Below are 16,063 nucleotides of genomic sequence, written 5' to 3' on the forward strand. Positions count from 1 at the left end.
AGGAGCTTAGATAATTTCCTATTTGTGCCTGTTCGTGCATTTCCAAAGTGATCCAGTGGTGTTGCATCTATAAGCCACAGCAAAATTTGCATCAAAAATCAAATCAAACTTTATTTATATAGCATGTTTACAACAGCCGAGCTGACCAAAGTGCTGTACATGGTCAAAAGAAAAACAATTAAAAGCATCAAAGCAAAAGAAAAACCTCAAAACAATTCAACCAAAAACAATTCAAAGCATCAAAACAAAAGAAAAACATCAACAGATAAAATGCATTAACACATAGTAAAAGGTGCAAAGTTAAAAAAGAATTAGGTGAACTCAAATGCAGATAAAAGCCAGGGAGAACAGATGGGTTTTTAGTAGGGCAATTGAAATATATTATCGCTGTCGGGGAGAAACCTTCTATGTAATAAATATTTAACCAATGAAAACTATTAACTGAACTTAAGTAAAGAGACTAACTAATAGCTACATTGGATTCATTTTTTTCTTTTGTTTTCCTGAAAAGTAACGGTTTTGGACATTTCCGCCTCACAGCGACAATATAGTCTCTATAACATGCTTTCAGTTGCACATGTGGAGAGATTTAAAAGCATTTCCCTTCTGCAATGTGCTATGGCTTCGTCTTACAGTGCATAGTCTGTAAAACATATACACCACAAGTAAAACCTTTGATAAAAACATGTTCTCAGCACATATTTCAACATATTTTAACTGGAATTCTAGGCGCCGAAAATGTGAACATTTGGTTTTACAAGTGAATGAATGTGTGTGCAGTGCATATACAGCCATTGCCATTGGAGCAATCCTATGACAAGAGATAAAACTGCTCTATCATGTTCCCCTGTGAGGGCAAAGAGACTCACATACGGTACAGACATGCATGTCTTTCACATACAGTACTTGATGCCAGGCCTTCTCAACACTTAATGACACAGTCTTTGCTATTGGAAAAACACGCACGCACGCACACACACACACACACACACACGCACACACACACACACACACACACACACACACACACACACACACACACACACACACACACACAGCTAAGAGACAATGACGATCCCCAGTTTAGGAGTTTCCATGGATTTCATTTCAATTCTTAGCTTCAGTGGAGGGTCATTTAATAATCAATTCCTTTTGATGGGAAAATAGTGCATGCACCGCCATACTGTTATGGAGTATTATGGAGTGTGATTCTGACCTGTTATCGACATAGAGCTGATTCACCATTATGAGTGGGATGCCCATCTGGTTCCAGGGTGGAAGGCCATGCATCCACCCACTGCTACTGTATGCTACTGTACTACCCTGGGGGAGAACATGAGCTATAAGGCCCTGTCCTCGCACGTCGTGTACCTCATACGTACTGTACTGTCTCTCTCTCTCTCTCTTTGGATGTGTCAGAAATCACTCGCACTACGCACTATATAGGCCACTATAGTGAGGTCGCCATTTTGTAGTGCTACCTGTTTAGTGAGAATTGTTATACCCTGTATGTCAGTGGTTCACAATGTGGGTCTCAAGGACCCTCAGGGTTCCTTGAAGGGGTTCCAAATGGACCCTTACAGGTCCGTAACTCTGAGAGTGTACAGATGCAACCAAATGGACCCGTAACCATAATTCCATTTGGTTCCATTTTGTACACAAAAAAATCCTAAAGTTTGAGAACCACTGCCCTATATAGTGGACTCATTATACCCCACAATGCATCGTGAAAGGTAGGGTACAACCGATGGTCACTGACACAGCACTATGCCATTTTCTTTCAGCGCAATGCATGATGATAGAGGAGAGAGCAGCTCAACCTGTCTCACATATAATAATAGACAGTATAATTATACGTAAATAATTTTATTAATTTGGGACAATATGCTCAGTATAATATGTATATCGCAAAAATACATGCTGATATTGATTATGAATGGTCCACCAACTGACGTTGATCAGTGCAACAGCAATGATGTAATAAATGGCAACCCATGTAGCCAGTAGCAACTGCAAGTATTCATTTCATTTTACAAATAGGTTCCCTATATATTTCTCTGCATATAACTCTCTAAGTAGGGAATATGGAGTACTAGTGAATGAGAGAATGATTTTGGACAACGCCTCTTGTTTCCTTGTGTCACTCAGCCAAATATGAAAGTCATAGGACCTGAACTGCACTTTTACTAACCCGGTGAAAATCCTGTCTTTAGGGGGATTGCATTGGCATCCACTAGATGCTGTAACTAATCAGCTCTGATTATACTGTATGCAGTTTGTAATCCCGCTTATCATTGGCAAGGCACCCAAGGAAACATCTGTTGTGGATTTTGAATGTCCTTGGTTTTACACTTGATTCCAATGGTGTTTTACCCTTTGATTCAGTGGTGATTTAACCATTGATTTGAATTGTGCTTCAATTCCCATGGTGATTCCAATGCTGCTTTAGCTATTGATTCCATTCTCTTAGAATCGCCTCATGTTGCTGTAGCCTGGAAACCAGACGAATCTGCCAGAGCAAAAAAAAAAAAGGGTAGCCAGTGATATTAGTCTGGCCATGCCAGGTTAATGTTGCTACACAATAAAATCGTCAGTGTTAATTTATCCATTTGTTACACTAAAATGTAACCAAATGGGCCCATGACTCAGAGTTAAATTAACATCTTACCATATTCATCTACTTTACATCATGTTCTGCTTTTCTTTTTGTCACAATAACTATAACATAATTCTCTTGTACACAAACGAGGCTGATTCTTATGAACTCTTACACTACAAGTTATTCAACAACCGGACTCAGGACTTTTGCATGGCAAGCTCTCTTTTCCACTATAAACCCTCACGTAAAACTCTCATCATACGAACGGTCTTAAGCTTTCTCTGACCTTCAGAGCGTTACCTCACTACAGTGTTGTTTGGTGGGCGTCTGTGAGTGAACTACAGGTTACTGGTTGCCTGCAGGAATGTGAGCTATGCAACACTCTCCCCTCCCTCAGTGACCATTCCAGCAACTTACTATTAGACAGGGGTGGAAAATAACTAAGTACATTTACTGAAGTACTGTACTTAAATAAAAATGTTCAATACTTTAGACTTCTACTCCACTACATCTCAGCGACAAATGTTGTACTTTTGACTCCATTACAGTTCATTTGAAAACTTTAGTTACAAGTGACTCATTGATTATTGTTACATAACATACAATAACGAATTAAGACCTATTTTATGTTTTGATAGACTTCTGTTCGAAAATAGCCGATCTAAAAGCTCACAACATGCCACATCGCGACACGTTGTGAGCTTGTACAGTAGATCAGCTATTTTCAAAAAATGTTGTACAAATGTAGACAAAATGTAGTGCTTTTCTTTTGTATTTTAAGTACTAGTCCATACCCAGGGATATGCACACTGAAAGTATTTGCAGACTTTGGATTATGCGCTGTGTGCATGCATAGCATTTGTATTGCTGACCATCCCTAAACAAAGTTGTAGAAGCAATTTTTTTTTTTTTAGGCAGGTCGACCCCTAGCGAATGCTGCATTACCCGGGCGGGGATGTGCGCAGTCAAAGTATTTGCAAACTTTTAGATGTATGGGTCGATGTCTGCTTAGCTGGGACAGTTACAACACACACACACACACACACACACACACACACACACACACACACACACACACACACACACACACACACACACACACACACACACACACACACACACTCACACAGTTCAGGTCCACTGATTCACAGAGAGAAGTTTTATCTGCAGCCGTGAGGCAGATCGTTGCGGAGTGGAGGACCCCCAGCGAATGCTTAGGGGTCCGCGGACCCGGAATCACGGACCCCCAGCGAATGCTTCGCAGACCACTTGGGGTTCCGCGGACCCAACGCTCTGCTTCATGTCGTCGCAAACCCAACGCTCTGCTCCATTGCGCTGTGCTTCGTTGTATCAACGTCAATGAGTAAAAAACATGCCGCTAACGTTGATAGCAGCACCAAGAGCTAACAGAGTACATCTCATAGCCTGGGGGAACCGTAATCGTGACAACAGACCCAGTGGCCGCATGCAAAACTCTGTTTAGCAGCACCAAGAGCTAACAGAGTACATCCCATAGCCTGGGGGAACCGTAACCGTGACAACAGACCAAAACTCCGGCCATAGAGTTAAACAGAGTTTCGAAAAACGCTATAGATGGGTTTCCTGTTTGTAAACATGAGAGGATGATGCGCGCGCAGTGGAGGGTTGAGCAGTAGAGGGCGCTATTACCCGCAGCAGCTCTAGTCAAATGTACGTTCATAAAATAAATGGTCTTCACCGGGTTTAATGAAAGTAGATTAAATGATGCAGTTTGTAATATCTTCTTTACTCAATAAAAATGATTTGTCGGAAGTTGGATCTGTTTGTATATAATAGCAGCATTATGCCTATTATGCCTAAAATAGCAGCATTATGCCTATCTTAATCCCGAAAATAACAGAGTGAATGGCGCTTCCGGTTCGTTCTACCACCCGCATGCGCAGATTGCGCACTCTGCTCTGTGATGACGTCGCGCGGAAACCCATCTATTAAACAGCTTGAATTTGGGAACATTTAAAAATATTGTTCCTGAGTGTCTGCACATGGTAATGATCATTGCCTGTTTGCAAGTTCAGATCAATTGCTGAACACACTGAGGACAGGTCAGACAGAAGAAATGCGGTTTAGACAGAAGGATAGAGGTTTGGAGAATTATAGGAGGATATTTTGATGTCAATACTTTTGTACTTTTACTCAAGTCCATTTTTGAATGCAGGCCTTTTACCTTGTAACAGAGAATTTCTCCATTGTGATTTTGAAACATTATTTGAGTACTACTTCCACCTCTACTTGGTGACTGACTGCCTGCAGGAATCTGAGCCAAGCAACACTCTCCCTCCCTCAGCAACCATTCCAGCGACTATTAGAACACACAGTGTAAACTCCACTGCTCAGCGAGCCAACAGGGTAGAGAGCAGCTCCCAGATGGGGATGTGTGTAACTGTATTAATGGGAAGCAGGGCACTGCTGTGTGAGTTCACTCTCTCAACCTCCCCTTTTAACCCATTAAGACCGGGAAAGCAACCACGTTAACAATTATTTTATACTTTGGCTTTTCAAAAATAGCAGATATACAAGCTCATAGCTATGAGCTTGTACAGTAGATCTGCTGTTTTTGAAAAGTCGTGAACATTTGTAACTCAAATCTTTGCTTCTGGAGGTCCCTGGAACAAAATATTTTGAGATGGGGGTGTAAATCCTGACTCCTGTGATGGAAATAGATCTTGCGGATTGCAGCTTTAACATGGATATTTTTTACTAAGCACATACTTAGTACGTACTTAGGACGGCTTTTTATCTTTATAAGTCTGAGCCTCACACCCCCGTCACGCTCCCACGGTGAGAACGGATTTGCATAGCAACTGAAATTAGGTGACCTGATTTTGTTGAGAACGGGGGAGTCTACCCCTGACAGTTCATGTACAGTAATGGGGACGCACAGCAGATTCTGGCTACGTTCATACTTCACTGCCATGTTTTTGCTGTGTACCATACTCTATTTTGAAAAAGTTAATATGGCTACATGCATATGTTTTCGTGTGTGTGCGCGCGCGTGTGAAACATGTTAATGAGTAGGTTAACTGGTACCTGCAAAGGTATAGCATATTAGCAGTAGCGTTAGTATTGTTCCATCATGGCTACTTTTACTTTAAACTGACTACACTGTACACTGAAAATTGAAACATTAAATGTGCTGACAAAAGGGTGTCAGTAAAAATGACCGAAACCAATAAAGAGTAAATGAAACATCTTTAAAATTGTAAATTGTATAAACAATGTAAATTACAGTGTTTTTCAGTTTCCCTAAATGCACACTGAGCACTGGGGTACCCTGTGAAACCCTTCATAGGAGAACATCAATCATACGTTCATTCCCATGAGAGAGTGCAGTAACTAACCGCACAATAACAGCTACTGTAGTCTCCCATGTGGATGTGGTACTTCAAGTGGCCAGTCTATGACGCAGACATCTGACATATCTATGCTGTACAGTATGACAAATTATGGGCAAGGTTTCAGTCTGATCCAACCGCCACCATTATAAAATTCAAGTACATATTTCCAAAAATATGAAACAATATGTGTAACAAACAATGTGAAAATCAAATGTATGGAGGTGCTTCCTTGGCCTATGGGTAGTGTGCAAGAAATTTGAAGATTAGCCCTGGACAAACAAACACACACAAAGACACACAGCCAGACCCATTTGTAGACTGCTCATCTCCTACAGAGCCAAGCAAGTAAATACGCATGTTCTTTCCCGACAGGGAATTACGGCGAGAGTGGTATGGAGGCATTCAAAGACATGGCTGCTCAGGAAGGGATCTGCATCGCCCACTCCGACAAGATCTACAGCAACGCTGGCGAGCAGAGGTTTGACAAGCTGGTGGAGAAACTGCGGGGTCACCTGCCCAAGGCCAGGGTGGTGGCCTGCTTCTGCGAGGGCATGACCGCCCGTGGCATACTGATGGCAATGAGACGCAGGAACCTGGTGGGAGAATTTCTCCTGGTTGGAAGGTGAGAGGTGGCACACATACATACACACATACGGCTGTAATGTACATGCATGCTTGATTACCATACAGTACTCTTTGTGTGTGCGTGTGTCTGTCTGTGCTCACAAACATACAGTACAAACACAATGCAGAATATTTCTGCGTTTGAGATTGATGCTTGTATTTGTCATGGCCCTCTCTCTCTGGTACAGTCCCTGGTGTCTGCTATCAAATGAATATTAAGTAAGTTTGGATTTAAAAGTGTTAAATATTTGCTGATTGGATTTGTAAACACATATTTAATTTTAGATGTCAATTGTTACTGGCTCCATCTTTCATCAGCATCATCATCAACATCATGATCAACAACATCATCCTGTTCATCACAGCCATCACCACTCTTCGATCCTTCCCCCAGTTGCATAACCAGGTAATTAATAATAATAATAATAATAATAATAATAACAATAACAATAACAATAACAATAACAATAACAATAACAATAACAATAATAATAATAATAATAATAATAATGTAGCACAAAATGAGTCTAAAAGCAGTCTGGAAGGTGCACAGCAAATTCCATGACAATCCATTCAGTAGGGTATCTTGTTTGGGACCAAAGTGATGGACAAACCGATTGACATCGCCATCCTTAACCGTGCCAAAAAATGTGTTCAGGTAGATAAGACACTCCCATGTTATCATTGTAAATGAAGAATATTCATATAATATTCAATCATTTTTTGCCAAAATCAACTTACAATTGATTTGGAATTTGTTTAGGTGTGCTCAGACTTGAGATAACAACAATAACAAGAAGAATGCAGAAGTAACGCTTGCCATAGGGCGACCTATTGGTCGCCCTATGGCAAGCGTTCCAAACATTAATGTATAATTCCAAACTTTGAATCCTCATAATGGGTGTAAATGAAGCACTCGCGATACATGAACCACGTGATCACGTTGCGGCAAGATCAGAGCCTCGTAGCTCTCTCTTCCATGGGTCTGAGTAGGAAGAGACTTTTTTTCAGCTTTACTGGAGCGTACATGCACAACACTATTAATAAATTGTTCTTATGAAGTATGTCACAATCTGAAGGTTAGGGTTAGACAGTCTGCTTCCCTAAGCAGATTAAAATGCTGATTGTTCTTCACACATCATTACATATCCAGCATGCTTCACCCTTCACTAAAAATACTACAATGTGGTGGAGATGACGCATTTATCAAGATCTGGTGTTTCAAACAGAGAAAACAAAGGAATATTTCATGACTTTTTCTCGAGACAATCGCCCGACCCCTTGAAATTACTCATAGACTCTTTTATCCATATTAACGCTGGCGTCCCTTCAAAATCTTCAAAAATAGCTAAAATAGCCTATCTAAAAGCTTGGCTAAAGTAGATTGGCTATTTCCGCTATTTGCTGTTAAATGCAGTATATATAGGGCTTAGGTGTTTCATTTAGAGATGAATGATGGGAGCACAAAACGCAGGCAACGGCAAAACGCAGAAAGAGAGAGAGAAAAAAAAAAGCTTCAATAAAGAGGGAAGGGGGATGATGAGTTAGCTGAGAATGGCATGCTTTATTTTAAGGTTCTGGCCTCTGGTTCAGCCTCATCCCCTGGTGTGTTAGAAAAGCTTCTCTACTCATTAGGAAGAATACTATATGTAGGCTGTCGCTCAAACCTGACAGCAGCAAACATGAAATAACCTTGAACTACATACTGCTCTGAACTACTCCATGCTCTGTAATCCATATTGCTGTAAGATTATGGGTTTGCTACAGTCAGTTTGTGGGGGCGATTTTATGCTCACGATGATATGTTGGAGCTCATTTATTTTCCCATGTTTCGTCTTGTTTACGGTTCTCGTTTGGATTTTTGGGACAGCCGAGATGTTCCACTCGCGTTATTGCTACTGTTGGGCTAAATAGGACTAATCTCATTTATGTGGATGTCAGTATGAATATCATGCACCTGGTGCAATCTGACACACACACACACACACACACACACACACACACACACACACACACACACACACACACACACACACACACACACACACACACACACACACACACACACACACACACACACACACACAATGGGTATGTATAAACCCCAATGGTCCAATTAAGACTGCAGTGGCCTCGTTTATAAAATGGCTCTTTGCACGAAAATGTTTTTCTCATGATTCAAGCCAAGTTGTAGAAGAGAGTGTGTGTGTGTACGTTTCGACCCTAATCATTTGTGTGCTTGTAGGCCATGTGTCATAATACATTCAGAGGTGCAATTGGAACCAGATACACCCTGTCCCTGCTTCTTTATCAATCTGTATTCTAATCCTGTTTCACACACAACCGTGACAGTGCCATATAGCCTTTTGCTTTTAAGGCAGATATACCGATCCATCACAATGAATTTCTGATGTCCTGAGGCCTTGTGGGTAGACATCAAAAGAAATGAGATTCACTGTGACTTAATCCATTAAAACCGGGAAAACATCTGTGTCATTTTATAGATTTATTTGGCTATTCAAAAACTCATAGCACGGCACCAATGAGCTTGTAGGTCTGCTATGTTTAGAGAAATCGTGAAAATGTGTGCAAATCTTTGAATATATATATTGTAACTCAAATCTTTGCTTCTGGGGGTCCCTGGAAGTTGGAACAAAACATTTTGAGATGGGGGTCCATGGCCAAATACATATCTAAAAATGTTTTCTAAATCCTAACGGTATGTTGCTATATCAGTGGTGCGCCAACTTTTCCATGTCAAGGACCCCCAAAATGATATGTATTTGGCCGCGGACCCCCATCTCAAAATATGTTGTTCCAGGGACCCCCAGAAGCACAGATCGGAGTTAAAAATGTTTGCTTTAAAACATATAGATACAGTATATTCAAAGATTTGCACTACTTTTCCATGATTTTTCAAAAAATAGCAGATCTACAAGCTCATAGCGTGGCACTCAGTGCTATTTTTTAATAGCCAAAGAAATCTAAAAGGACACAGATGCATTCCCGGATTTAATGGGTTAAGGGACAGATATTTCATCCGAGAAATCATATGAAAAGAGGTAAAACTGCTCTATAATCATGGTTTCCTGTGAGGGCAAAGAGACTCACAGTATGGTACAGTCAAGTCTGTCTTTCACATATATCTGATTGCTGATTGATCACTAAAAACATGCTCTGATAATTTGATGACCGGCAGCGGAACCGCTGCCTACCGGTCCGATGGTCATCAAATTATTGGCTTAGGAATGCGACAAAACAAAAAAAGATCCATGAATTCAAGTCTCCATGGAGTGACTAATCGATATTAAAAAAGTAATTTTGTGGGTGAACTATCCCTTTAATTTATTTATACTTCCTCGTACGATGGTGCCACTCCCCGAAAATAGCAGATCTACGATCTCACAATGTGTCTCGTCGCGATCTGCTTGGCTATTTTTAGCGAGTGACACTATATTAGGAAAGATAAATCAGGCATAACCGCTTGAACCCTAACGTTTCTATTCAGCGAAATTAGCTGATGTACAAGCTCTCAACGCTACCGCGAAGCTTGTGAACGTGTGTATATTGGCTGTTGTGGCTACTTTTGTGTGACACTGTCTTTATAATATCATACGATGAAGTATATAAATATACATATACATACTTAACATAAAAAAGATTAAATATGGACATACAAGGTCTCCACCTGACAGCGACGATAATGATGTGTAATGAGTCTCTCTTTGGTTTCAGGGAAAGTTCCACCTCTATAGGTTCTAGAGTACTTGTGGACCTACAGTATATATCTCCACTCAGCAATGAGCTGGCTGCTGGGAAGTGTGTGTGTGTGTGTGTGTGTGTGTGTGTGTGTGTGTGTGTGTGTGTGTGTGTGTGTGTGTGTGTGTGTGTGTGTGTGTGTGTGTGCGCGCACGTGCGCGCGTGTGTGTAGGTGGTGCAGATTGCCCTCCCGGGTCAGCGTGTGGGATTCACAGCTCCAGCTTGAGAGAGTTTCAAACTATCCACAATCACAGTCCTCCACGTATCTCTTATCCATCCCTGCTGTTAATACCACTCTCTCTATTTCTGTGCTCGCTTCTCAAAGGTTCCCTTATGAACACACCCCCCTCACTCCCCCCCCCCCCCCCCCCCCCAGCCAGAGACTCGGGGAATCATGCAAATCACACCCACACAACTGTTGTGTAACTTCAGCTCTGTAAGGTTGGCTAAGTTTCCCAAAGTATCTCCACGCTTCTCTTTTTGCCAACTGCAGAGAACTATGCACATGCACATGTATTTCTTTGTTTGTGAAGATGTGGCGCTTTTTGTGTGTGTGTGTGTGTGTGTGTGTGTGTGTGTGTGTGTGTGTGTGTGTGTGTGTGTGTGTGTGTGTGTGTGTGTGTGTGTGTGTGTGTGTGTGTGTGTGTGTGTGTGTGTGTGTGTGTGTGTGTGTGTGTGTGTGTGTGTGTGTGTCAGCAGGTCTATAGATCCACTTATGCTGTGTCCAAAATCAAATAGTGAGTGATTTTGGACATAGCATAGATGAATTTATCTGGTTTACGCATAAAGCCTGCACCATGTTGCGTACCTAAAACAGCTGATGTACAAGATCAGAATGCATCGCACTGCAGCACGTTGTGAGCTTGTAGATTTTTTTTACCCAATCAAAAATTGGGCATTAGGGTTAGAGGTTAGGGATTTGTTTGCAGGAGTGCAGTGTTGGGAGTGGCAGAGTTTACAGTAGAGGGTGATAGTTAAACTATTTTCCAAATCTAGTAGCTTTTAAATCCACCGCCAGAGGTTAATCTCATAATGTACTCACCAGTGCCAAGGTGTTTTTGTTGTTTTTTTGTTTTTTTCATGTCGCCATAGATCTTGTTAAAATCCTTAAGATTGAGCCGTGAACGGTCTGTTTACATCCGCGAGATCTCCCTGTATCTCCCAGTGAAGACCGCGTGTCAAACGGACTTCCATGACTGTAGTTAGAGCGGATTACGTTAAACAGTGAAATGCGAGGAGAAAAAACTACAGGAAGAGAATTGAGTTTCAGTTTCGTCTGTAGAATGGGAGCGGGCGTGATCGTCGAAACCGGATCCCAAATAATTCTATTTCCTGTCATCAAACCGGAAACGGAAGTGGATCAAAAAAATTCCGAAAGTGCACCCGGACCGCGCATGCGCGAAAAGACCGCAGCCCGTAGGGCTACGGGCTCGGCGCTTAACCGTTGGATTTAACGGCCCGTAGAACTACGGGCCCGGCGGTAAAGGTGTTAAGTGAAGTTACTTTTCACACCAGGGTACTGTAGCATGGACCCAGCTGCAGGAGAAAGAAGGTATTGTTTTTTTTAATCAAAGTTACATTGATGTTGTGTGGTAAAGCAGTTAAAAAAATACATTTACTATCACCATGGGGTATCTATAGATAAATCTGGGAAATACTTACCACCCCACAGGGATATATCTATGTCTCTAACTACCCCCAAGAGACAGTGGGGGCAGTAGCATGCCACTTGGACACAGGCCGAGGTCTGATCAGCCTCGGTCGGGTCGCCTTGGAGGAGGGTGTCTGTTGCAAGACCCGAAACACCCAGTGACTCCAGGAAACAACACTGATGATGTGTCCAAGTTTGTGCATCAGTTGATGTTTTATTAACTGAAAACTCTGGGAGTGGGAGTACCAGTGACAACCAGGAACAGACTGGGTGACGACCACAAAGAGTGTGGTGACATCTGGAGAGACAGAGGACGGCCGGAGAGACGCCGACCCGGGGTGGAGAGGGTTGGCAGCCCAAACCACTTCTTCCGTGAGGAAGAACCAAAAGCTATAGGCTGCGGTGAAACCTGCATGGAGGGTTTAATCCATGAAGGCGGAATGGGATGTTTGTGCCCAGCAGCTACTTCTGGTCAGACGAAGGAGGAGCCAGGCCTGGAGGCAACCCACAGTGCCTCATAGTGTCGCCAACACCAGCTGCAACATCTAAACTAACCTGGCCTGGCAGCGGCCGCACTGATGGCGTGGATTCACGTATTCCATTCACACATGCCATGTGTGAGTGGATCCGCGTTGTCGGTCTGGCTAGTGCCAGGCTAGCCCTAACCCCTAATTAGCACTGTCTCTAACTACCCCCAAGAGACAATGGGGGCAGTAGCATGCATGCCACTTGGACACAGGCCGGGGTCTGATCAGCCTCAGTCGGGTCGCCTGGAGGAGGTTGTCTGTTGCAAGACCCGAAACACCCAGTGACTCCAGGTAACAACACTGATGATATGTCCAAGTTTGTGCATCAGTTGATGTTTTACTAACTATTCACATTTACTTGTAAATCTAAAGATTGCCTGTTTTCTACAATTATTGTAACAATTTTTTCCTTTTCGGAATGAGAGGCACAGCTCTTGTACCATCTGCTGTGAGATCTCTCGTGATAGAGAGGGATTTTAGAGTCAGAGAAATAGCACTAGTTATCAAACATTATTTCAGTTGTGGGCGGAAGAGGCACTTAAAAGCTTAAAAACAGACGATGGCTCGTGTTGTACTGCAGTGCTTGGCTCCTTACAGCCTCACCATTATAATGTGTTTCCTGATTTTTGACATGGTTCACAATTGACATTGACATTTGAGGAACATCACTGTGTCATTGTGTGGATGGGTATTTCTGTCTTTACAGTGGTTACTCTGGGGATAGTCAAGTTAGCGGAATGTATTTTTAAAAGCCAACATTACACAATGTTTTCTTTGCTTGTGAGTGTGTTTTGTGGGACTGCAATATTTGGCACATTTTCTTAAGACAGTATGTTTGTGAGATTCACGCCTACAGTATGCCTGTGCCTGTAAATGTAGGTCATTTGTTTTTCACTGAAGAAAGACTAAAATATAAAAATATTAAAAGAGTCTTTGGAGTATCCTTCTAGATCTGCTATTGTAACCAACTACGGGTGCCCGGTCCGCTAGCCGCGCACGGGGCTCTAGCGAGGCCTCGCTTATTTTGGGGTACCAAAATCGTGGGATAAAAATGTCCCCAAAAAGTAAAAATAAATAAATAATAAAAATAATAAAAATACATGGGGGACCCCCTGGGGGTCTGCGGACCCCCTGGGAGTCTTGGGACCCCTGCGAAACATCGCCGACCCCCGTGAAACATCGCGGACCCCTTCGGCTGGGTTTTTTTTTTTCATGAAGGTGGTTGCTTGTTTCTGGCGCACATCTGGCAACACTGACCTGTCTGCTTGTCTGCCCCCAACGTGGCAACCCAGACTGCCGAGCGGCTGCGTTGAGACACTGGCGTGTTTTAATGTTTTGTGTGGGATGTGCATGACATATTAGCGTGAGTGTGGTGTGATAGAGAGACATGAGCAAAGTGAAAGCAACGGCGGGGGTTGAAGCGAAGTGGTCGCGTCGCGTGTGTTGTTGTTGTGGGGAGATTTCAATAGTGACTGCGTGGTGTTGCTTTCGGTTTCGCTCGGCGGTGGTCGGTGCTCACGCTAAAGGGAACAAAATGGTGTACCCGTAATGTTGTCCGGCTCGCGGTGTTTCGGTTGCGCTCGGCGGTGGTCGGTGCTGACGCTAGGGAATAACATGGTCGACCCGTAATGTTGTGAGTTTGTGCTGGCCGCAATTAATTATGCTCCGAGGAGGCAAATGTGTGGTGAGCAATGAAAAGTAGCCTACGCCACCCGTAAATTAATTGCGCACGTTGTGGCTTGTGTTGTTAGTGACATGTGATATGTTGTTGTTGTGTTTAGTGCGAAACAATGACACAGGAAAAATGTGGACGGACTTCTCTCCAATGTAATAATAGATAGATGTAGAAGTCAACCGTATGCGCTTCATATCCAAGATGAATAGTTTACAGTGAATGAAGGTGGACTTCCACTATCCATTTCTGCTGTACCTTTCTTTCCTCTGCTTCCATCTGCTCTCTCAGTGGTGGAAGAAGTACTCAGATATTTTACTTAAGTAAAAGTAGCAATACCACAATATAAAATACTCTGTATCAAGTAAAAGGCTTCAAGTAAAAGTGTTCAAAATGTTACTTGAGTAAAAGTACAAAAGTATTGGCATCAAAATATACTTAAAGTACCAAAAGTAAAAGAACTAAAATGTTTTGAAATAGCAGATCTACAAGCTCACAACTCGTCGCATGATTGTGAGCTTGTAGATCGCCTATGTATAAGTACTCAAGTCTACATTTACTCAAGTATTCTTGAGTAAATGTAATTAGTTACTTTACACCACTGTGCTCTCTCTAGTGATGGCTGGGCTGACCGGTACGATGTGACCGATGGCTACCAGAAGGAGGCTGCAGGTGGCATCACCATCAAGCTGAAGTCGGCGTACGTGACGTGGTTCGACGACTATTACCTCAACCTGAAGCCAGACGCCAACCTGAGGAACCCGTGGTTCCCAGAGTTCTGGCAGCATCGCTTCCAGTGCAGGTTGAGGGACCACCCCCTGGAGAGCAGCAAGTACAACCGCACCTGCACCTGTTAGTAATGAGATAAGATACCTTCATACAGTTCACAAGTCCTGACGTCACCCCTGGGTCACAGCGTTATTGTTGTTGGCTCTCTGCACTAGTTCTTCCCACTTTATATTCATTTATTCATTTATTTTGCCACTGTTTTCGGCATCTAATTACTTCCACATACTTTGTACTAGAAATATCGTTCAAACTTCATCATGTTCAGCTTTACACAGATTGGTGGGCTTGTTCTTTTCTATTTACACATTTTTATACTAATTTCTTTTTACTTTTACGATGGGATTGTCTATGGGAAAATGAGATGTGTATTCTGACAGTTAAAGGCTCACTGCTGGATATGATTGAAGTTATTAATTATCTTGAACTTTGTACTTTTAATAATTGTAACATCTTAAGGGAAACTGTAATAATCTTGATGATTTTTTTTAAAACTATTGAACATTGACTATTGAACACTGTAATGAACAGTGATTAATTTATTTTATATTATTACTGATTGATTGATTGATTGATTGATTGATGTGAGGGCTCCTTTCTTGCTTAATTGATTGAACATGTTTTGAATTGAAACGTTTCACTTTTTGTGGGTTTTTTATCTGTAGAGATCTAGTCAGTAAAAGTGTTATTACTTCATCAACTATGGATGACGTTATGTACAATCTTTAAAGTTGTGCCATAAACAATTGAAGCGCAGTAGGCTACCAATCACTCTACAAGCATGTCACTTATTTTTTGCTGTGACAAATCTCACCTTTGAACGAAACGCCTAGTTGTTGCTATAAGCGGCTGTTCTCGGAGGAGCTTTTGAACGGAGGTAACAGTGAGTAGGCGTCTCTTAACTGAGTGGTTCTATTGTCCACAGGGAGTGAGTCTCTGCGCCATCAGTACGCCCAAGATACCAAGATGGGATTTGTCATCAACGCTATCTATTCCATGGCTTTTGGATTGCATGCCATGCAGCAAACTCTCTGTCCAGGGCATCAGGTAAGCCAAAGTGTGGTTCATATG

The 16,063-nt window shown here is 42.3% G+C and overlaps 2 protein-coding genes across 2 annotated transcripts in view; one reads left to right on the top strand and one right to left on the bottom strand.

Annotated features, from left to right (window-relative positions):
* Nucleotides 1–16,063, bottom strand: part of LOC308090276 (transcription regulator protein BACH1-like) — a 221,101-nt gene that overhangs the window by 148,699 nt on the left and 56,339 nt on the right. The window lies entirely within an intron of this gene.
* grm5a (glutamate receptor, metabotropic 5a) overlaps nt 1–16,063 on the top strand; it is a gene marked incomplete at both ends in the record, with an annotated part of 33,693 nt that overhangs the window by 4,187 nt on the left and 13,443 nt on the right. Inside the window, 3 exons of the mRNA XM_080435958.1 lie at nt 6,346–6,595; nt 14,823–15,058; nt 15,918–16,039. Coding sequence (XP_080292084.1) covers nt 6,346–6,595; nt 14,823–15,058; nt 15,918–16,039 — 608 coding nt within the window. The remainder of the gene's footprint in view (nt 1–6,345; nt 6,596–14,822; nt 15,059–15,917; nt 16,040–16,063) is intronic.

The sequence above is a fragment of the Gymnoscopelus braueri genome, assembly GCF_963280865.1.
Source record: "Gymnoscopelus braueri genome assembly, chromosome: 8".
Classification (NCBI taxonomy): Eukaryota; Metazoa; Chordata; class Actinopteri; order Myctophiformes; family Myctophidae; genus Gymnoscopelus; species Gymnoscopelus braueri.